This window comes from Notolabrus celidotus, chromosome 16 (assembly GCF_009762535.1).
Source record: "Notolabrus celidotus isolate fNotCel1 chromosome 16, fNotCel1.pri, whole genome shotgun sequence".
NCBI lineage: Eukaryota > Metazoa > Chordata > Actinopteri > Labriformes > Labridae > Notolabrus > Notolabrus celidotus.
In genome coordinates, this window is record NC_048287.1 from 22170374 (window position 1) to 22194006 (window position 23633).

The window sequence follows — 23633 nt, forward strand, 5'->3', positions numbered from 1 at the left end:
ATATCTTCTTGTAATAATAATTATGATAATTGTTCCACCCCTTCTCCACCACTTCGCAGGAGCCGTATGATGGAGCAGTACTTCTCCCACAGTGGCCACTACTGTCTGAACCTGGATAGCGGCATGGTGATTGACAGCTACCGAATGGGCAATGAGGCACGCTTCATAAACCACAGCTGTGAGCCCAACTGTGAGATGCAGAAGTGGTGGGTGTCACCTTTAAATCTGCTAATGTCCTTGTGTGACTTTTGGGCTCTCACCAAAGTCCAGATTTGGCTAAGCCCTCTTAGGCGTGAGCAGTTTCCGCAAGTTGTTAGGAACAGATAATTGTGCCAGGCTCAATTAGGGGCACAATGAGAGATGAGTTTCACATTTAAAGGGGCATTGCAACATTTTTTGGTCAGCTTTTCACTTGAAATCGAATTCTTTATCCACAATCTGTTTTGAAAACGGAATGATGTTATTTTTTTAAATGTATTTTGAATGTGTTATTTTCATCAATAATTAATCAGACTCAATCGATCAGACTTTATTTATAAAGCGCTTTTCACCAAAATAAAATACATTTCTAAGATAATAAAACACTAAAATATTAAACCATTAAAAGAAAATAAGATGCTATACTTCAAATAAATAAAATAAAGTGGAATAAAGTAGAATAATAGTGACTAAAATTTGAACTAGATGATAAATAAATAAATACAACTGTTAAGAATAAAACTTGGTTAAAAGCGAGACTAAAAAAGAAGTTCCTGAGTTTGCTTTTAAAAATGTTTTTGCTCTGTGCAGAAAGGAGTATTTCAAAATAACAGAGATGCTAATTTCATGTTAAGTGGCTGCACAGTCTTTTTTTGAGTCTGTATCTGATGGACATCTGATTGTAGGACACCAGATTGTCGATAATTCACCACAGGGTTAACACTGTAGCGTAGTCCAAACTGCAAATTGCTATGGCCACGGCGCTAGTTTGTGGTGTATTTCGGTTTTGTGGCTTGCGCAGAAGCCAAACAGGACATGTGTTTCTATTCGTAAGTTTGACAAGAAGGGGACTTCAGCGGGAGAGCTAATGGGGTTTTGTAAAAATCTTTCGCTCTGCTGTCTGTCTCTGTCTGACTGTCTGCTCTTCCTATGACTAAACCCTCTCGTCTCACACAAGATGTGATTGGCTTTGATATAAAATGTTATTAAATGGTTTCAAGGGGAGAATGGTTTTCCATGGCAGACTCAAAGTAATCTCACATGAACCATTCAAATGAAGCGTCCATGTTCACTCGCTGGCTGCTTCCTTCTGTCTCATTCTTGATGGTGCATTGCAGCACACTGTCGTGTTACTGCCACCTGTAGATTAGAGGGATACTGTTACACCATTGGTGGGACAGTTTATTGTATCATCTGCATGCGCTCCCGTGCATGTGTCCTCTAAAAAACTCCTCAGGGAGCCTTTAAGGACTGCCGGGTACATCAGCAGTCAGAGTTTATTAAAGAGGCAGACAGTTTTAAACAAGTGAAGCTGGGAGCCTTGCTGCATTGTTGCGAGAGGAGAGTGGGAGAAGCTGATTGGAAAATGTTCCACCTTGATAATTCAGTGTTTTGTTTTCAGAATGCTTCCGTCATTTACGGTTAACGAACTGGAAAATACTAGCCTATTACTGAAATGGCTTCAGTTAATTGCTATCTGTTTGTGAGCCTGATGATGGGGGTGGGCTGGGTAATGGCTTACCTACTCTGCAAGAGGCAAGCCAAGTATAATGAAAGCACCAGAAAGCAGACACCGATTTTCAACATAGAAATGATCACTTGGATAGTATGCAGTTTTAATAAAGACAAGGTCGGAGAACCACAATAAGTCCTGCTGTAGCTGGTTAATTTTTGAAGTCTTGCTAAGTTTATCACGGAACAGGACTGATGCTATTTCTTAAATTTCTTTTCCAGACATGCGCCAAATGACTTGGAAACAAACTATAAAAAAGTAGATCAATTAATACATTAATTAATGGAAAAAAAAGAATAGAAAATAAATTAAAGAGATAGAGAAGGAAAAAAAATAATATTAAAAAAATGATCAAATAAATAATTTAAAATTTAATATAGAAGAAATAAATAAGTAAGAAAATTAAAATTATAATAATAATTAAAGCCGCAAGCGGCGATGTGCGGGCCCTCGTTCAAGCACCGCCTGATGTGCGCGACTCCCTGATGTGCACGACCGCCTGATGTAAGCCACCGCCTGATGTGCTGCAGGTGTTGCTGTGCTGCCGAGGCTGAAACTGTGAGCTTACCTGTGCAGTTATCAGCATTGTGTACATTGCAGTACCGCCTGTCACCAGTAGGTGCTGCTGTGTCTTGAATTATGTTCTGAAGGATTGTTCATCACAGATCATTATAGAAAGAGTTGGGATCACAAGCATGTTAAAAACATGTTCTGAGAGTAAATACTGCTTGTGTCCATTAGGTGGCGCTATTCATATGACAAACATGTGTATGTATATGAGTTCAGGCTGGGCCCATGATGAAACATGTCAAATTTGGAAGAGATCGGAGATTGTATGTAAATGTCAGTACCATGTATTTCCTGTGGGTGGCGCTATGGCTGTAGTAGATAAATGAGTCCATAGGTGTGTTGAGGGATGGACCCTGATCATGTGTATGTAAGATCAAACAAATTGAACACTGTATGAAGGAGCTATAAGTATTTCCTGTTTCATGGCGAGACATCAGAGTTTGAGGCGTGGCCACGCCCACACCGATTGACTTAGAGAAATTCTGTCTGATAGCTTTTGGTTGTCAATCTGTCTACTTCAAAATGTGCGTGGTTGGGAGTTGATCGGAGCAAAATTGTAGAAGGAGTTTACATAAATACGTACCCTTAAATCGCCAAAATCTGGCCTTCACCTTAAATTTGTGCACTTCCTGTTGGGTTTAGACCATGACCATAATATACTTTTTTTTTTGTCTTGACATGATAGATATGCAAAAAAAATTTGATGCATGTAAGTCTTTCCCTGTGCCAGATCTGATTTTCATGGGTGTAGGGGGCGCTATAGAGCAAATTTTGAGAAACAAACAACAGAATATGATCATTTCTCTCAAGGCTGAATTTTGGGCAAAGTTTGGTGACTTTTGGGCCGTGTTGAGGCAAGCAAATTTGAGATCAAAGTCGCGTAACAAAGAATAATAATAATAATAATAATCACTCGGGTTTCAATAGGGCCTCGCCGACATTGTCGGTGCTCGGGCCCTAATTAAAAAGAATAAACACCACATGTAATGACGGACAACCACAACAACAGAACATGGTCTTCCTTGAGTATAGATGCTGTGCTACAGAAAGGTGGTAAATCCTAAAAAGAACCAAGATGGAGGGAGAATTATCTGAAAAGATAAAACTCAAAATCTACAACCAGCTTCACCGAGGTATACATTTGAACTGCTGGGTCTTTATAAGAACAAAGATAGGCTGCCATATCTTTAAAAATCAGATGCTATTTCTAACCATGTTATCATCCATATTGTTGCCATAAGCTACTGTGTGTGTACTTCTCAGTCTGTAAACAGGGGCTTGTTAGCATTGGATTAGACCTCTGTTATATTTAGAAGGTTCTGAAGTTGTGTTGCAGCTACAGATAAGTAGTCACAGAGTATGTTCAGCAGTATAGTGTTGCCCTAGTTTGGCTATCTCTGACATGTGTAGCAGGTGCACTCCATTGTAATGGAGAAAGCTCTGTGTGTAAACCCCAGCCTCCTTAATGTGGTTGTGTGGTGGTAATCTGATGAGATCACCTCAGCCAGTCCTGCCAGTGTTCAGAGACCTAAATGGCTTAAAGGCCTTGCACCACGCCAAAACAATTCGCTGGTTACCGGGGGGATTGTTCTCACAGCATGCCTGAATCCACAGCAATGGGAGACCTGGCCTTAGCTGGCCTCGCTGTGCCTGACTTTTTTTTAAAGTGGAAACCGACTTTTATTTCATCTGGATGTGTTCTACCTCTAAATGGTGAATCTGCAACATGTGTCACAGCAATTTAACCCTCAGCGGGTTTGATGTTAGGCAGCCGACAACCTGAGGAGAGAGAAATATCAAACTGCTGTACCCTCTGCCCTCCTGCACAGACCAGCTCATAATCTAGGGCACTGGACAGTGCATGTGCAGAGCGGCTGGGCTGAAATAAAAGACTCCGCGAGGATGGAGGATTTTCAGCACAAAGCCTGACGAGTCATCCATCTTGTCACAGAAGAGAGATTACATGCAGCCGGGCCTTAGATACAGCTGTAGTGGCTGAAGACAATGCGCTGAACCAGCTTTTTACCCCTATAGAAGGAATAAATTATCAAGCGGCTGGCAAACAGAATAGAGCGCTTTATTCTTAGAAGAATGGTGAAAAGCTGGAGTACTGCTTCGTGTTGAGAGGGGAGAAAAGGGACTGACGACGTGGTAAAACCAGGACAGTCTTCACTGTTCTTTTCCCCCCAGCTTTTCAAAGGCATAAATGTAATTGTCAGTCTAACGGGGCTTGTTGAACATTATTTCACGTCGAGTTCTTACTATTACCTTTTAGATGATTTCATAATGTTTCTTAATGGGTTCTTGTGCTGGTCACATTCTTAATCCTTACCAATACATCTACCACAAGACTGTGATCTTGACTTATATCTTTTAAGTTCTGCTCCAAACATTGACTTCAGCAGCGTCACTATAACATCAGAACACTCCTGATGTCTTGTGCACAAAACTATTTTCCCAGCATCCATTAACTTTCAGAACTTAGCTTCAGTTGTTTGTTTTCACAGCTATCATGTGAGTGCAGCACTTTCTTACTTGACCTCTCTGTGATGTCCCTCTCGTAGGTCGGTGAACGGGGTGTACAGAATCGGTCTCTTTGCTCTCAAGGAAATCAGCAGTGGCACCGAGCTCACCTACGACTACAACTTCCATTCTTTCAACACAGAAGAACAGGTAGAGCACCAGCGACCCGCTTTGACCTCCTCATTGAATAGCACTTTAAATATTTCATGCTAACAGCTGCTTCTATTTTGGTAAGGCCCATTTCTCACTTATAACCCAACTGCACTTTCTTTTCTCTGCTCTCTACAGCAAGTGTGTAAGTGCGGCTCTGAGAGCTGCAGGGGCATCATCGGAGGGAAGAGCCAACGGATAAACGGCCTGCCTGGGAAGACGGGAGGAGCTCGGCGGCTAGGTCGACTCAAAGAGAAAAGGAAGTCTAAACACCAGCTGAAGAAACGAGTGAGTAACCGATATAGAAAGAAAAACAAAGAACCATTTGTTGCACATAGCTTGACATGTCAGTTTCTGAGGAATGACAGAGTCTGGATTCTTCCTCTAGTTTTTGCTGAATAGTTACCATAATGTTTTAGTTAAGCTGATTTAAGCCTGTCTTATCAAGTATCAGGTGCAGTGTCTATATAGGGCATTAAATTGTCTGTGTCTCTGAGGTGCACTTTAGTGGGCCACGAAGTTCCTAAAAAAGTAGCTCGGAATATTTCAAGCTTATACTTCTGCATCAGGCCTTGAGTAGAGAAACACACAGGTTGATGTAACAAGGTTGTTTTAAGTTAATATAACTTAATTTATATTTAGGAGGAGGAGTCGAGTGACAGCAACAAGTTTTACCCTCATCTCATGAAGCCCATGTCCAACAGAGAGAGGTAAGCAGAGAGAGGTCACTGATCAAGTGTTTGTTTGTCTCTTGTTGTTACACAAAGTCCCAAGAGAGACTGACATAAAGCCACAGACAAGAAAATCCAACAGTCTGAAGTGATGTTTTTTCATATCCTTGACCTTTCTACCCTCAGGAACTTTGTGCTGAAGCACAGAGTCTTTCTCCTGAGGAACTGGGAGAAGATGAGGGAAAAACAGGAACTGCTGAAGAGAGAGGGTGAGCGAGAGAGGGACGCCAGCAGCCTCTCCATCTACACGCGATGGGGAGGAGTTATACGGGATGATGGCAACATCAAGTCAGGTGGGTTCACAAGCTGAGAAGAAGAGAAGAGAAGAAGTGATGCGAGGCTTTAGAGGATGGATGTGACAAACCTACAGATGCGATAACTCATGATAAGCAAAATTATCCTGCTCTTTTTTCTAGACGTGTTCCTGACGCAGTTCTCAGCTTTGCAGACGTCCCGCTCAGTTCGCACACGGAGACTTGCCGCCGCTGAGGAGAACACAGAAGTCACACGCACTGCTCGCCTTGCACACATCTTCAAGGAGATCTGTGACATGATCACCAGCTACAAGGGTTAGTGTCTAAACCATAATATATAGTATGGGCCTGCATGGCTAGAGGTCATACCCGTATGACCTCTAGCCATGCAGGCAAACATCCATCAGCGCCTCTATGATAGCATCTTATGTCTACTTCAAGATAAGGCTCTTATTGAGAAACATTGACAGAAGTGTTATTATACCTCTGACCTCAGATTCAGCTGGCCAGACACTCGCTGCTCCGCTGGTGAACCTCCCTTCCAAGAAGAGGTAAGAGTGGGTGAAACCTGCGTTTTGTTTGGTTCATTCATAAAGCTTTCACTGTTTTCCATACAGAAGGATCACGGTGTTATCTTTAATGTTTGGATGATTCTCAGATTTATCCTCTGCTGACTGGAATTGTTTTTTTAATGTTTTTAAACAAGTTCTTCAGGGATTCATTCTTCTGTTGATGTGTGCCATCAGGAATAGCCAGTACTATGAGAAAGTGTCTGACCCTCTGGACCTCAGCACGATCGAGAAGCAGATCCTCACCGGGCACTACAAGACTGTTGAAGCGTTTGACACCGACATGCTCAAAGTGTTCCGCAATGCTGAGGTAAGAAGATGTTCCGTTAATGTTCCACAGGATAGACTTAGGGAATCTGTCACCAAAACTGAAAGAGAAATCCTTCTGACACCATGAGTTTCTTGGAAGTACTGGCCCTTTTCCACCAAGTTCAGTTCCAGGGCTCGTTTGGAGCCACTTCCTAATCTGGAACCAGTTCTTTTTGTTTCGACCACCTAAGGGCTGGCCCTAAACCAGAGAAACCGGTTTCAAGAGTAGCACCAACTCCTTACTGGGCTGGAAGAAAGAACCGCTTACAGCAGGGGGTGGAGGTGGGGTTATAGCGAAGTGGCTCTCTGGTTCTTTGGAGGTTCTCAAGTTGAACCAACTCTGAACTAGCATTAGCACCAGCCCAGAACTAGCACCAGGGCTACTTTAGTGGAAAATGTGGTAGTAGAGACATGTGCTCAAGACCCAAACCAGGAAATAAAACTCCCTTAAGCACATTTCTGTCGGTCGGGAGGATTAGGAAATAAGTCCAATTCTGTCCAATTGCCAGCTTTCTTACCCGCTGCACTCTTTGTTCTTCCTCTCTTCCTTTGTTTTCACCTTTCAACATATACACACAGGAACAAATGTCCATCCCTTAACATGATTTTGATGCTCTGGTTCTTCTTGTTCAATGAAGTGACACAAGTTGTTGTTGGGCTATGTCTTGCATGCATCACAAACCTTTTTTTAAATCTCATATTGGGTCAGGACCTATGTTTATTGCTTCATGTTATCTTGTTAAAACACAAGTTTAGATCCTGTGTCCTTTGAAGGCATATTGGTCCTTATTGAGAAAGTTTCTGCAGTGAAGTACAGACAGACAGCCTTGAATAAGAATGAATCAGTGCCGGCATTCCAACATTAGTGAAATAGGTCACCATCCGTCATTTAGGATGATCTATCAAACTAACTGCTCTTTGGATGTTTCAGATCTCCTCTGCCTGTCAGATCTATATCAAAAATCAAAGACCAGTTTGATGATTTCATGAAGGTGAAGGCAGCTGCAACATTTGGTCTTTAAAAAAAAGAAATAAAGTATTTTAGCGTCCTCTCTGCAGCTTTAACTCAGTCAGCGCCCACTCTTCCTGCCTGTCTCACATGCAAACACTTCCCAAGTGGGATATAACTTCATGACCGCTGATCCTCTGCGTGCATGCTGCAGGCCCTCTTTGATTTACATCTGTATAGCTTAGCAGTTTAAACAAGTGGCACTTGAAACCCCTCGGAGCAGCTTACTCTCCCAGTCAAAGAAGTTTGAAGTGGACGTCTCAATTAGATTCAGTCTGTGGCCCCGAGACCCTTTATAACACACTGAATGAAAGTGTGAGGGGAATGTGGAAAGAGTGAGAGCTGTGGGGTGTGGCATTCTCAGCTGAATAAAGTCTGTGTCCGTGACCTTTGTTCTGCTGCTCAATATCTTGTCTGAGTAATGGAATGATGCAGGTATAAATCTGGGGTCACATTTGCATTGTTCCGCCTTTTTATATGACTTCTGTCGTCGTGTTTTGCTGCTCTTGAGGTCTTGTTGTCCTTGTGCTTAATTGCTTTTGGCAAAATAAAACAGAAGCTGCGTTTACAACCTCCTTGTTTCCCCTTCAGAAATATTACGGCAGGAAGTCATCTGTGGGCAGGGACGTGTGTCGGCTGCGGAAAGCCTACTACAGCGCTCGTCATGAAGCCGCCGTCCAGATTGATGAGATCGTCGGCGAAACAGCCAGTGAAGCCGACAGCTCTGATTCGCTGGACCGGGACCATGGCCACCACCACGGAGGAGGACCGGGCTCCCACGACAAGGACGACGACATCATACGCTGCATCTGTGGAATGTACAAGGACGAGGGCCTGATGATCCAGTGTGAGAAGTGCATGGTGAGGAGCAAAGTGTCACATGATTTAAAAAAAACCCACTGAAAAAGTGAGGGGAAAGTCTGCACTTATACGAGCCGAGGAAGAAAGATGCTTTTCCCATCACTGGCTGATAGGTTACACCTGTTTTAGTGAGCTCTTTCTCTTGAGACTTCACCCAACTAAAGAGTGCTTTGTCAAGAAGAGTGTAGAGCAATCCTTTGAGTGTATTTTTAGACGATAAAAAACAAAGAGGAGTATTGATTTAAACCTGCACAATAGAGAATAGAGGAGAGGGTTACAATTGCGTTAGTGCTTGTAGAACAGACTCAGAACATTGCTCCTGATCATTAAACAATGAGTCACAGTCAGTGCTCCTTATCTTTCCTTTCATGCACCAAAACAAGTGTTTCTGTTCCTGTAGGTGTGGCAGCACTTTGACTGCATGCGGCTGGAGACAGAGGTGGAGCATTACCTGTGTGAGCAGTGCGACCCGCGGCCCATAGACGGGGTATGTCCAACAGGATCTTCATCATAGCACTGTAAGATTTATGTCTCCTAGTCTGTCTAATCTCACGTACACGTGTCATCGTTGTTACAGGAAGTCCCCATGATTCCTCAGCCCAGTTACGCCCAGGCTGGCTCTGTCTATTACATCTGCCTACTCAGAGATGAACTGCTGCTGCATCAAGGTAACACAAATTCTTGGAATGGAACATCTGACTCAAAACTGTGATCCCCTACAAAATGTTGAACTCAACCTGTCAAAACTTTTCTGTATCACACTGTTAGCTTTGTTTAAAATGTCACCATCCTGTCTTGTGTGCAGGTGACTGTGTGTTCCTAATGAGAGACAGCAGACGCACACCCGAAGGCCAGCCTATCAGACAGTCGTACCGTCTCTTGTCTCACATGAACCGAGACAAACTGGACATCTTCCGAATTGAGAAACTATGGAAGAATGAAAAGTAAGTGAATCAGAGGTAGTGGACTTATATGGTGCTCGTTCTGTTTCATCACACTCTCTGATATCCTGCCCTTTTCTGCGTCTATTTAAATTCTTCAGGGGTGAAAGGTTTGCCTTTGGCCACCACTACTTCCGTCCTCATGAAACCCATCACTCTCCATCCCGGCGCTTCTACCAAAACGAGTTATTCCGAATGCCGCTCTACGAGATCATCCCGCTGGAGGCAGTTGTGGCAACCTGCTGCGTTCTGGATCTCTACACCTACTGCAAAGGTGAGGGACGTCACACATATTCCGACTCATACATTGTAACGGCAAAGTCAGCAGAACTGTTATTGCAGGGAAAAAGATATAAACATAAGGCTTCATATAGAGGTTTTAAAACATATCAAATCAATCATATTAGTTCACATTGCTGCTCTTGGTTAAAACAAAGTATGTTTCTTCTCAGGGCGGCCCAAGAACGTCAAGGAGCAGGATGTTTACATCTGTGATTACCGCTTGGACAAGTCAGCTCACCTGTTCTACAAGATCCACCGTAACCGCTACCCAGTGTGCACCAAGCCATATGCCTTCAACCACTTCCCCAAACGGCTCACACCCAAAAGGGACTTCTCGGTGAGAGTCCTGGCAGTGAGGGGGGGTTGGGTTGGGGGGGTCTGCCATGCTCAGGATCTGTTACTGATTTATAAACAGTGAAAGATATTTAAAGAGAGAAGGAGATCTTACTGCCTGAGTGCCTGCTCACAGCGTTTAAAAGGAAGGTGGGGCTAACCAGAAACAAATGAGGGAAACCGCAGCAGCTCTTTGTTGCTGATTCGGATCTAATTCAATTAGCTGTTTGGGGATTTTGTAGTATTAGTAGTACAGTATTAGTAAGAATGTGTTTGTGTGGCTGATTATGAAGTGCTAACAAACTTGAAAAGAAAGGTCAGCTTTCCTTGCATCCTGAACTCAATATTCACAGCAATTCTTTTTACACTCTTAGACTTCAAAAAGTCATACCATCATCAGTTCAGGAATGATTTTGTTGAGTCCTGTTAGCTTTTGTTAGTTTTAACCACCATGAAAGACTATATGAGTATACAAAAAGTTAATGTCTACCACCCTGTTTACACGGGATCAGTATTAAAAAACATGAAGAATGTTTTCAAGCACTTCGTGAGCTGTTTCTGACTTTGTATTTTTGTATTGTGCAGCCTCACTACGTTCCCGACAACTACAAGAGGAATGGCGGCCGCTCAGCCTGGAAGAGCGAACGACCTAAAGGCTGTGATGACGACGGCTCCTCCTGTGAACGAGGTGACGACTTCCCCACTGAAGGAGAAGACGGCAGAGGACTGGACGACGACATGGACATGGCGTCGGAGGATCCCGAACTTCTGTCAGCCAAGCCTAGAAGACTAGAACGGGATGGAGAGGGAGACGAGGATGAAGATGAGGAGGATGAAGATGAAGGGCGGGACAGTGAGGAGAGAAAAGAGCTGGAGGATTGTTCCTCAGAGAGGATAGGAGAGTTGCTCGAACTTCCTTCTTCATCAGCCTCCTCGCCGCTGCACCACCCAGTGCTGGGCAGGAGAGAGGCTCAGAGGGAACGGCTAAACAAAATCCTGCTGGATCTGCTGCACAGAACGCCCAGCAAGAATGGTGAGGGACCGGGAACAAAGCAGGGGGGTAGGTCAACCAATAAACAAGGGTTCACTTTCAGATCACCTGCTTTGAGACATCAACTGTATGACACATTTCTAAGATTCTGCATGGCTCATTTTAATTCAGGGTAAAAACTCTGAAGAAGAAGACACATGATCTGCATGTTGTAATCCTTACTCATGTTAACCTTTTTTAATTTTTTAATTCATCTAACAGATGGGATCCTCAGTTTTCAGATCTGCTTATTTAAGTCACTTCCTCCCATGCAGTGTAACAGTCTGTTGTTTCTGAGCGTCAGTCTTGAAAGTCTTGAGAGATGAAGCCGATGCGGAGGCGTTAAAGATACTCCTCAAGAGTCTGTTTGAGGCTGGCTCCAGGCGCAACAGAAGCACATACACACTCATTCTGAAAAGTTGATCTTCACTCCAAAAATACACACATTTGGAGCCTGGTACAAATAATGATTTTGCTCTAATTAGCTAATTTCTCTATCGGCACACACTGCCTCTTGTTCAGTCAACTGAAGGTAATGTCGAGTCAGAATTTCCAATATGGCGGCTGCCGATGATAGGCTCCAAAACGCTGCCTCCGAAACCAATGGTTAACATCACAGAGACTGGGTCCTTGTATTGTACAGTCAATGATCTAGACCAGGGTTTCCCAAAGTGTGGGTCTGGACCCCCTGGAGGGTCCCGAAACACAAATGCGGGGTCATGAGATGTCTTCGAGAATGTTTTTGTTTTTTAAGTTATCAAATTTTTTTACATTTTACCCATTACAGTAAAAATATCAACAAAAAATAGTAGCTAAACTTTAAGTATAACCTTAAAAATAGAAAATGTAATGAGTTTTCTGCCTTTCTTTTTGCCAGATGACTCCTAAGTTTAGAGTTAGTGAACACTTAATTATCAAAAGCATCAGTAGCAGTAGGTTAATTCATAATGGCACATGAAACACAGCCACATGCTCATATAGGTAGGCTAATTTTCTGTAGACCAGCTAAATGAAGCCACATTAAATCACTTTGAGGGACAGTGGGGGTCACAAGTCTTTGCCACCTATAATCTGAGGGTTGCGGGCTGAAAAGTTTGGGAACCCCTGATCTAGACAAACTATTTAATGCCAACATTCAGTACTAACATTCACAGTCTATACACAGTCCAGTGGACACTATTCCTTTCTCACAAACTAGTCCAAGACCATATACATCAGCTGCTGAAAGTAGTCCCAGCAAATAAGTGCTTATTTCTGTTTTGGAGTCCAGCTGTTGGAAGAAATTGCCGGCAAACATTTTTCTTAAATGTTAAAAAAATCATTCCAAGGACAAAAAAAGCTTTTTTTCGTTTCCATCTTTTTTGAGGATTTCTTCACAATAACAAATTAGAACTTATTCCCAACCTGAACCTGCAGCTACTTCACAGTGACATCCTTTTTAATTCATCACCATGCTTCATCTTTAAGAATAAAGCAGCTGCTGGAAACCTTTATAGATGAAGCATTTCACAGTTCGATTTTTCATTGAGGATTACTCCTTGGAACAAGAATGGTCGAACCCATCTTTAAAAAGACAGACAGCAATTTGCTGCCAGTGTCTCCTGAACACTTAAAAGGGGTTTCAGAGTTGCTTACAGTTTTGACACATAAAAGGGGTTCCCCTTTTCAACACTTTGGAGTTTAATACATCAGTAACAGAGAAAAGCTTTGCCAACCTTTACCTTTGCTGTTCCTTTGATATATCATCTTTGTCAGCTGTTTCTCTCTAAGCTCCTAACTCCCCCTTCTTATCTTTGCTCTCTCCCCACAGCCATAGACGTCACTTATCTCCTGGAGGAGGGCGCAGGGCGGCGGCTACGGCGACGGACGCTAGGATTTGGGGATTTCGTGGGCAGAAAATAACGGCGCTGAGTGCCTGTCAAGCACACTGCCTTTCTCTTTTATGAGCGAGGGGCAACGGAGAAAATGGAGAGACAGCAAGAAGGGGAACAAGCATTGTTGGTTACCCGACCATTAAGGACCGCAATGCATCCCTTGGGGCCTCTTCCAGTTTACCTCCTCCAAGACTGTCATCTCATCTCTGAGAGGGTGGAGGGGGTTTGGAAGCGCTGACTCCGTTGCAATTTCAGCTTTTAAGAGTTCTCAAGGAGCACTAGAAGAGAGCTGACCCAGACCTTTTGTGCATATTTAAGTAGTGTGATGCAAAACCTGTTTTTGAAATGATCATAGGAGAAATTACCCATGCACTTAAATGCATTGAATATTACAGACATGGGTAGAATTTCACTAGCAAGCAACAGAAATGAAACAAGAGGTACTGAATAGGGAAGGGGCTGGTCAGTCAATGGGGATGTTAATGCTGGAGAACTGCTCCCCCTTGTGGGACCTAGCTGCAATGACAAAATATATGAGATGAGAGAAGAGCTGCGGGGGGAACGGCATAGGAGAAATGTAAGTTGAGCAGTGTGCTCAGATGCTGCTCATTAGAAAAAGAGAAGGAGGGCGGTGAACTGCACTTTTGGTACCATGGATATTGTGAAGCTCTGTGTAATGTATCTAAAATGAAAACACACTAACACTCTCACAGTATTGGATGATGCAGTCTGAAAAAAAATGAGTTAAAAAAAGTCTATTATCTTTTCTTTCCTGTTATACTGTAGTAACTCATGTAGGAACTGAAGAGGATTTGGGGGTGTGTTTGTTTTTAAAATAAAGGGAGGGGAGGGAAGATAAGTGTGCGCTTTCTGTCAAAGTGTCTTGTTGAGGTTTAATTTTTTTTTTCTCGTGAGGCAGTCAGCTTCGCCCCTCTTTTCTGAAGTAACATGATTCACCAGCTTAACTAAATCAGGCATGCGGGGTTGGGGGGACACCGGCTTTAACTGTAACGCCTTACACAGCCGTACTCTCCTAACTGCCTTGTGTGCAAGTGTGTGGGTACACACTTATTGTGTGTCAACCAGATTTCTTGAAGATATACCTTTTTAAAAACAAAAATTAAAAAAAATCAAGGGCTCGATGGCAATTAACAGTTTTAAGAAAACTATGGAAAACAATACTTAACATGAAATGTATCGTGATGGTCATATTTTCTTATATTCTGTGAGACGGGTGAGGGTTGGGGGAGGTGTCTACTGTATATTGAGGGGAGGGGGAAGATGCTTTTTTTTCTGTCTTAGACTATGTTCCTCGTTGCCATGCAGAATGTTTTAAAACAGAAATTGTGATATTTGAAGAGATTTCTTGTTTTTTCCCCAAATGCCTCTGCTAAGAAGGGACAGCCTGCAATGTCCCGGTGAGATAAACTGATAGAGAAGAAAAGAGACGAGGATGAGACACTGACAGAGGGAGGGAACACGAGAGAGAGGGAGGGAGACAGAGGGGGAACAGGAAGCTGTACAGTGCCAAGTTCTGTAAATATACACACTTTACATTGAGTAGTGTCTCCAAAAGCAATATCTTGAAAATGGATTTTGTTTATTGTACTGTACAGGACTCAGCCCTAAATGTATTATGATTATTATAATAATGATAATATTATAATTTCTTCCGTTTGTATTACTATTATGAAGACACTTAAGCTTGGAGGAAATTGATTTTTTAATGTCCTTAAAATCTCACCTTAATGTCCTGACGACATAAAAACTTAAGCTGAGTTTTTGTTGCCTATAAATGAAATTCATCTATGAACTGCATGAACGAGAAGAATGTCAAACGGACACAGAAGGCATCTGGACATGACAGTGACTCAGCAACGACACCTTTTGTCACTGAATATTGTTAATAATATAACTTTTAAAGGAGAAATGTACTCCTTGTTTTTTGCTGCAAAGTGTTGAACACTAAAAAAACAAACCAACATAAAAATGTTATGATATTTTTAAATAACAGTGAAAGAAGCAAAATGAAAGCTGTCAGCCCGATATCATGTTATTATTATTTTTTGTTTTTTTTTCTTTCAAATAGGAAATGGTTCCGTTTTGTGATAGCAGTCATTGTATGATGCTTGTACTTGTATTTGTGTGTTTTTGTGTGATTTGTTTAGTTATTTTTAGACAATCACAAAATAAGATGCAAGCATTGTAAATGGCAGACTGGCGGACGTTTTGTGATGTGTACAGTTTGTCAAAAAAAACTTCTTCCACTCGTTAAAAGTTTGTAATTATGATTCTTGAGTCATGAAAAATGCTGTTGGTTTTTACTTTTTTGTTTTATATTTGTTTTTTGTTTGTTTGTTTTTTTAATAAAAGCACTACATTATTGTGAATACAATTTACGCTGTCATGCTTTCAGTACAACCTAGATAGTAAAAACATGCCCAACTTCTGTTCTTTTGTTGTATAGCAGATGTGGTTTAAGTCCAGCTTTATTGATATCCTGAAACAAAGGCCCAATAGATGTGTAACGCTATGGCACAAAAAAAGGGCAACGTCTATTGTTATAGAGGCTTACCTATTATGATGGAGGCAAAGAAGATGCACACTCAAATTGACATCCTTAAAGGTGCACGACTACACAGCAACACCAACAGATCTGCAACGCTGAAGAAGGCATTGTCCTGGTACCTGGATTAAATAGTTAAAAATGACGTTTAGTGGGCTGACTTTTTTCTGTTTACCTATTATTTGGAACTATGATGCTCCTGATAAGGTGTGTGCTACAATTCATATTGGCTCTTTGTACCATTTGAGACTCATTCCATTTTATTTTAATAATGAATTTGGATAACAAAACTTTATAAAAGTCTATCAGTACAGAAGGAACAGAGAGGATAAATCAGTTATTTTACTCAAAGCTTTTTATAGTTTCCCTATCTTTTAGAAGTTTAAGGCTGTATCTCCTTCATGATGATGAATGACAAAATCTCCTCCACAGTCAGTCAGCTCCCTTTTAAACACCAAGTAACACCTCATTTGAGTCAGAGCTTCTTGGCAGAGAATACAAACCAACAATTTATTTGTGTATTTGATTTTAATTATTGTTTATTCATACCTATAGACTGTATCGTACCATAAACAATCTGAGGTTATACCAACAATAGATCTTCTTCGATGTTCCAAATATTCAAGATTCAAGATTCAAGAAAGCTTTATTGTCAAGTGAACTTGCACACAAGGAATTTGATGTGGTGAATGGAACACTGGTACTTAACAAGACAGTAAGGACAATAAATATATAAACCTAAAAACTAACCTTAAACATCCTAAATAAAAATAAAAATACTATCTGTACAAAGAAAGGTATAGAAGTACTAAAGACATTAAATAAGTTAAATTAGCCTAAGCCAGAGTGCACATGAAGTAGATGAATATAATAATAAGATATGTTATGGACTAATTTACAATATTGCACATGGATATTGAGGTATTGCACCGGAAATCAAAGTGTAATATTCTTTGCTGAGTGTATCTTACTTAGCTATGGTGATATCTAAGCATTATTTGCTGTTGTTGTCAAAACAGTTGATCGTTTGGGATATTATACCTCCATCATCCAGTCTGTTCTGTGCACCTCCATTACTGTCTGGTTTGGATCTGCAACCAAACTAGACAAACACAGACTGCGACGGACTATAAGGACTGCAGAAAAAATCATCGGTGACGACCTTCCCCCTATCCAGCACTTGTACCGGTCCCGGGCCAGGAAACTGGCAGGTAGCATCATCGCTGACCCCTCACACCCTGGAAACAAATTCTTCAAACTCCTCCCCTCCGGCAGGCGCTACAGATCACTGTGTGCCAAAACAACCCGCCATAAGAACAGTTTCTTCCCCCTGGCTGTCACTCTGATGAACACTAAACCATAACAGTGTCATACCTGTCGGATAAATACTCTCTGTAAATATACATGTAAATATACAATGCAACAATTATCCAAGCAGAATTCACATAATTTATTTATTTTATTATTTAACTATCATCTACATATACTTTTTAAATGTAAAACTACCTCTGCACTACTCACCACTGCACTATTATCATATTACTTCAAGAGTACCCTACTGCAGGCAAGATGGCGCCGCCACAACATCCACACCGGAAGTCCATACCGGAAGTCCATACCGGAAGTTACAAAGCTAAAAACGTTGCAATAACACCCACACCGGAAGTCCATACCGAAAGTTACAAAAATAAAAGCCTTGAAAAACAGGAACGTGAACGCAAAATAAAAGCCTTCAAAAACACGTAGGTTTACGCGTAATTCTATGAACTTTTTTGCACTTACATTTTAATCGTATCAGTATTATTGACTAGTTGATTGACTCCAAAAGTGTATAGGCTGTTGAGAATTTACTGTTTTGAGAAGTTACTTAGAAGCCTGCACGAATCACTAAGTTATAGTGTTAACGTCTCAGCCATGCACAGCCTTTTGTTCCGAGTGTGTGTTGAAATACTTAAAGCTGATTATGATGCTGCCGTGATGACATCTACATATGCCTCTCTTGTTTTGTCTGGGTCATATGCCATTTTATGTTGTGTTAGCCTGACTGTACCTCAGTACAGTTTGCTGTAGTGTTTGTTCCAAATTACCTTGCATGCTGTCTGCCTATGTGATCACATGTATAGATTAATGAATGAATGAAATACAGATCCAGAGTAGATCCACAGTCACGAGAGAAGAGCAGGATGTTATCTATGGTGCAGGGGCGAGTGGAGGAGGAAAATGTAGAGGTGTGTGGTGACTGTTTCTTTTTTAACATAATTTGTAACACGTTACAATGACACAGTGACAGGGGTGTTCATTAACCACAAGAACAAACGGAGGGAATGGTTTCTCCTTCTATTTTGAGACATTAGATGGGCGTAAACACTCTGAGCTTGTCAAACAGTTTTATTCAGATTGAATGCTTGATGCATGTACACCAATGTCTTAACAAGATCACTTTATTTGGCGTCCATGAAAACATTGAAGTTGGAACCTTCAATTAGAATGACTAGAAAAACTGCAAATGTATACATAGCTACTGTTTCTTTCCATCCAACCCCTACTTGAAATGTAGAATTATACTTTATTTTATGTTCTTTTAATGTTATATGTATGATGTCTTAACCCTTTAGTATTGATAATGTTGTACTTGAAAATGAACAATGCACTTTTGCTATTACAAACTCCAAATCAACATAAAATATTAGGACTAAAATATTTCAACTTGAGGCACCACTGTCAGCCACTGATGATAGATGTACAGTACACATTTCTGGGGAGCCTCTGTTGTTTTTGTGGTGAATATAGATCTCTGTGTACAGCTTGAGTGTATTTTCCCTCTTACTTACAGTCTTTTCCTTCTCATCCCCTCCCCCCACACACACTAACACTCTACATTATTCTGTTCTTCATACACAGCGGGATCTCTCTCACTCACTCTCTCTATCACAATTAGCTTTCTGCTAATTGATTTAGCAGCGACAGACTAATGCAATCAATACGCTACACGAAGAAGAAACTTCCAGTTCGAAGCATCCGGCATTGGGTAGAGAGGGGGTTAAAGAATCACTTCCGGTATGGACTTCCGGTATGGACTTCCGGTGTGGATGTTGTGGCGGCGCCATCTTGCCTGCAGTAGGGTGCCTCTCTATTACTTTAGCCTGTACATATTAGTAATGCCTACTTGTTGTTCTTTTGTGTTTATGGTTGATTTTATTATTTTTTAAATCCCTTCTTAATACATACTTTTATCGCAGAGCCTTCCCGGATTTTATCTGAATTTTATTTGACTTTATTTTATTTTAACCATCTTAAGAAATATATTTTAAAATAATTTTATTCCTTTAGAGTTATTTGGATGAATTTTATGTCTTTTAAAATATGTTTTATTTCTTTTTTCTTGACTTGTGTGTTTTTATGATCTGCCTGTTTTATTTTGCTGCCCATGTAAAGCACTTTGTAACCTGGTTTTGAAAGGTGCTCTACAAATAAAATTATTATTATTATTATTATTATTATCAAAATCAGAATCAGCTTTATTGGCCAGGTATGCTTGAACACACAAAGAATTTGACTTAGGTAAACTGTGCTCTCTTTGTACAAGACATAAGAATAAGGCATACAAATAAAAATAAAATAAAAATAATAACAATAACCTTAGCTATAAATACAAAAGAACAACAAATAGGCATGACTATTATGTACAGTCTAAAATAATATGCTAAAAGAGCAGTGGTAAGTTGCAGAGGTAGTTTTTACATTAAAAAAATAGTAGTTAAATAATACAAAAAATAGAAATATGGAATTCTGCTTGGAGAATTGTTGCATTGTATATTTACATGTATATTTACAGAGAGTATTTATCTGACAGGTATGACAATGTTTATTGTTATTATTGTTATTATTATTATTATATTTTCATTTTATTTTTATTCTTGTACAAACAGAGCACAGCTTACCAAGTCAAATTCCTTGTGTGTTCAAGCGTACCTGGCCAATAAAGCTGATTCTGATTCTGACAAACTTTGCCCGGTGGAGGGAGCAGGGTGGACTTTGGACCTTTCCAATATGGCCGCCAGTTGGTGTAAATTTCGTCACGTCCGGTTTTTTGCTCAGAGGAACAACCGATATGAACCCCTCGCTTCCGGTAATGCCTCCTTTTCGGCAGCGGCTATTTCCTCGCCAACATGCCAGTGAGTATTCAGAGGCCTTTGTAAAATGACGGTTTTACCCTTTAATCGAGTCCCAGAGAGCCAGCACGCGGCTCTATATTCACGTGAGAAATTTTTGATCTGGCTCGTGTCAGTTGTGGGTGACTCCGTTGAGTTTGACGCTCAGTTTGACACAAATAATTGTTCACATTTGAGCGCATTGCGAGCGCGTTGTGACACAAGATGGCTGCGCACACGGCGCAAACATGGAGCCCAGCTACACAGCGGATCTGAGCATTAACCGTTAAAAACCTATATTTTAAGTTGTTACGCACATTGTCGTATTGTTTTGAAATGTGTAGCACGTTTACGTAATAATTTGACCGGATATATTTGTATATCACCTTTAGCTGTCTAAAATGCGTTGTTACCTAATCCTAAAGTGTAGGCCAGCCGAGCAGCCATAACCTACCAACGCAGGAGGAGCTCTGTAGAGCTAACAGAAAAGCTAACACTAGCTATCTTCCTTTTAAGGAATATATGAAGCACTTACTGCCGAGATGTTCTCACTAAAGTAACCCGTGCGGTTATCAGTAAACATATATGTAACTGGTCTGGATATGGGTTTTACTTCCTTACAGATCTCTTTTTTTAATTTTTTATTTCCTCTTTCTTTTCACAGCTCGCAAAAGACTTGTTGCACCCATCCCCTGAGGAGGAGAAGAGGAGGCACAAGAAGAAGCGTCTAGTACAGAGTCCCAACTCTTACTTTATGGATGTGAAGTGTCCAGGTATGGGTGTTATTTTTAAGCAAATTCACATCTCTAGAAATGGGGGGTGACTGACAAGACCAGGGGTTCCCAAACTTTTCAGCCCTCGACCCCCAAAATATTGGTGCCAAAAGGTGTTTTTCGATTGCAGGAACTTTACCCCGGAACTAGGGACTTTACCCCTGAGCTACGTGCGTTTCGACCAGAGGAACCAGGGTCTAAATTTAGTTCAGGGGTAGATAATCTCCCCCCTGAAAAGCCCCTGCTTCGGCGGGGGGGGTAGTACTTTTCAAAGGTCCTGGGACTTTCGGTTGAATGTAACGGTGTTTGTGGAGTTAACACAGTTGTTGAAACAAAGAGGGAGTTCCTGGAAATGCATCCTAGGTTAGCTTTTTATTAAGATTTCAAAATCTTATTTAATATAACTTTTTTTCTCCACACGTCATTGGCTTGATTTGCACAATCTACCCGGGACTTCAGCTCACGGTCGAAACGCAGACAACAATGGGGGCACAGGAACCCTTTCGTTCCGGGGAAGGTAGTTCTGGGGGCTAAAAGACCCCAGAACTCTTAGTTGAAATGCACCTAAAGTCTTGTGACCCCCACTGTCCCTCTAAGTGATATAATGAATCTATGACTTAATTTATTTTGCTAGTCTGCAGAAAATTAACCCACCTATATGAGCATGTCTGTTTCCTGTGCCGTTATGAATTAACCTTCTGATGCTTTTGATAATTAACTAGTCACTAACCCTAAACGTAGGAGTCATCTGGCAAAAAGAAAGGCAGAAAACTCACTACATGCTCTATTTTTAAGGTTTTATTTTAAGTTCAGCTGCTATATTTTTTACTATAATGGGTAAAATGTACTATTTTTTACGGTGGCCCTGAAATGCAAATCAGAAAACACTATGGCAAAGGATAGACCAGTCCAATCAACGACGAGTCATGTCCCACGAGGATACCTACGTCTTCCGGTTTAGTTAATGTCTTGGTGTTTTCTGAATTGCTGTTGGGATTTGCACTTCAGGGCCACTGTAAAAAATAGCAATAAATAAACATTCTGGAAGCGATCTCACAACCCTCCATCTGTGTTTCGCGTGCCCCCAATGGGTCCCGACCCACACTTTGGGAACCCCTGGTCTAGACTGTGCTTTATTTTAAAGAAACGTATGTGATGAATTCTTCTGTCTTTTCCAGGATGCTACAAGATCACGACAGTGTTCAGCCACGCTCAGACAGTCGTGCTGTGTGTCGGCTGTTCAACAGTCCTGTGTCAGCCCACTGGAGGCAAAGCACGTCTCACAGAGGGTCAGTATTAACGTGCAGTGCTCGTTTATATTCTAGTATTGAAACAAGACTCTCTCAGGTCTTTAATGTGCATTCAGAAGGCTCAGTTGGAGCTCAAAGTTATGTTGCAAAAAAGGAAATTTTCTGTTTGAATATTTGGCCCAGCATATTAGTCGCAGTCAAAAATGGATGCAAAATTTTGAGGACAGCCTCCTAAGAGTCAACACACTGCAGAAGTGTGTATCGCCTTATTTCATGAGTAACATAAAGCAAACAGCTGATCGCGTCAGTGTAAGACCTAAATCTTTACATTTGACCTGCCAATAAACAGATATTTGAAGCCCTTCCTGCAACATAATCATTTTCATTAATGGCTTTATAAAATTAATATAAATAGTTCTGTTTGAGCTTTTTGTTCACTTGATCTGTTTGAGACTAAAATGCCTGACCTTACTGACTTCAAATTTATTTTAGAAATCAACCTTTAATTGCTCCACTATACTTTTAATCCTCGCTGTTAAGGGAAACAGAAATGGGGGAAAACGTTTTTTTCCTGCTTTTTGCGCGTCATGAAACTTGTGAACGATATTTAATAACAGGGACTTCTTGAAGCAACCAGCTAGTTAACTAACATGGCTTCTGATCATGTGAAACAAGGACATTGAGATCAAAAATTGACCTACGCAATGCCACTCTAAAGATAGTGGCTTTCCGTCATGTGCTGTTCTCTGATGACATGCCTGGGCCCCTAGCTGCATCTCGTGTGATCAGTCTTCAAATAGTCTTACATTATCATGTTTTATAACTTTGCTTTGAAAACAGTCAAATATTGTCTTTTGACTACACTTCTCAAAAATCTTCCAACAGTATTGAATCCCATCTAATGAAACACAAACTTTAGACGTGTTAATTATTTTCATCCAAATCAGCGATCTGGGCACCGCTGCTTAAATAATTCCATTCTTGCTGCATTCATATGGTAACTTATTTGAAATTATTGGTCGCACTGCCAAGTGACTGGACTTCCTGCTTCGTGGTTTTCCAATCTCATTCCAGTGCCAGATTGACCTCAGTTTGCAGAAGGGTTGAGCTAGACCACTGGCTCCCCCCTTTCGAAGGCTGAGAACATTAATTCAACTCTAAAGCTGCTGTATCGTACATTTTGAGGTGTAGTAAGTGGTTCCTGTGAAGCGCTTGATCTCCTTAATTGTGTCAGTTTTGCTGTCAAAGCTCCCAACGTTAAGCCTGGTGTTGCATTGGGTTCCTTTCCTTGTACAGTAGATTGAAGTCAGCGAAAGAGATGTTGAATCCCTCCCATGGTGGAAGACAATGACTCTTGTATCAGCACTGTGTAGGACAATAGCTGTGTGCAGTGCCTGCAGTATTTCTGTACTGTAAGGCTTGTGTTTTGTCAGCAGCGCTCTGACTGTCATTGTCTCCTCTGGCAGGATGCTCATTCAGGAGGAAGCAGCACTAGCGGCCCTCCCTGGAGCTGAAAAGGAGAGGAGGGGATGGACCGGTTGATATCAGCGTCTTCTGCCTCTGGGATGCTGGTCTGAACAAAGATGAAAACTTGAAGGTGGACCAGACAGCGGATGGATTTCCACTGTTGATGTCGGCAGATTGGTTGTTGCTGTAACTCCGCCCTCCAACCCTATCTCTCTTAATAAATAATGTTTTGGCTAAATAGGCAGTACGTGGGTGTTTGATTCATTAGACACGTTCCAG

The 23633-nt window shown here is 41.3% G+C and overlaps 2 protein-coding genes and 1 non-coding gene across 4 annotated transcripts in view; all 3 read left to right on the plus strand.

Annotated features, from left to right (window-relative positions):
• The window catches only part of ash1l (ash1 (absent, small, or homeotic)-like (Drosophila)), a 35904-nt gene extending 20362 nt beyond the window's left edge, over positions 1 to 15542 (plus strand). The window contains exons 12-27 of one of the 2 annotated variants that reach the window (XM_034705185.1): positions 60 to 206; positions 4846 to 4954; positions 5093 to 5242; positions 5597 to 5664; positions 5812 to 5978; positions 6102 to 6254; positions 6436 to 6490; positions 6686 to 6818; positions 8418 to 8687; positions 9088 to 9174; positions 9265 to 9355; positions 9493 to 9631; positions 9730 to 9902; positions 10081 to 10247; positions 10829 to 11303; positions 13084 to 15542. In XM_034705185.1, the coding sequence (XP_034561076.1) occupies positions 60 to 206; positions 4846 to 4954; positions 5093 to 5242; positions 5597 to 5664; positions 5812 to 5978; positions 6102 to 6254; positions 6436 to 6490; positions 6686 to 6818; positions 8418 to 8687; positions 9088 to 9174; positions 9265 to 9355; positions 9493 to 9631; positions 9730 to 9902; positions 10081 to 10247; positions 10829 to 11303; positions 13084 to 13175 (2476 nt within the window). In that variant the 3' untranslated portion in view covers positions 13176 to 15542. The remainder of the gene's footprint in view (positions 1 to 59; positions 207 to 4845; positions 4955 to 5092; positions 5243 to 5596; positions 5665 to 5811; positions 5979 to 6101; positions 6255 to 6435; positions 6491 to 6685; positions 6819 to 8417; positions 8688 to 9087; positions 9175 to 9264; positions 9356 to 9492; positions 9632 to 9729; positions 9903 to 10080; positions 10248 to 10828; positions 11304 to 13083) is intronic. The other variant, XM_034705186.1, reaches the window with a different exon arrangement.
• Positions 15543 to 19757: 4215 nt separating this feature from the next.
• Positions 19758 to 23598, plus strand: rps27.1 (ribosomal protein S27). Its single transcript, XM_034705136.1, has 4 exons — positions 19758 to 19888; positions 20529 to 20637; positions 21816 to 21926; positions 23354 to 23598. The coding sequence occupies exons 1-4, from the start codon at positions 19883 to 19885 to the stop codon at positions 23380 to 23382; spliced, it is 255 nt and encodes an 84-aa protein (XP_034561027.1). The 5' UTR covers positions 19758 to 19882; the 3' UTR covers positions 23383 to 23598.
• LOC117828592 lies at positions 22907 to 23036 on the plus strand. Its single transcript, XR_004634454.1, has one exon. It is a non-coding gene; the product is annotated as a small nucleolar RNA SNORA35 (small nucleolar RNA).
• Positions 23599 to 23633: the final 35 nt, after the last annotated feature.

What these genes read in the sequence shown, in the direction of transcription:
- rps27.1 (XM_034705136.1), top strand. An exon ending in TATGGATGTGAAGTGTCCAG is followed by an intron (nt 20,638 to 21,815) that starts GTATGGGTGTTA and finishes TGTCTTTTCCAG; the next exon opens with GATGCTACAAGATCACGACA. An exon ending in CAAAGCACGTCTCACAGAGG is followed by an intron (nt 21,927 to 23,353) that starts GTCAGTATTAAC and finishes CTCCTCTGGCAG; the next exon opens with GATGCTCATTCAGGAGGAAG.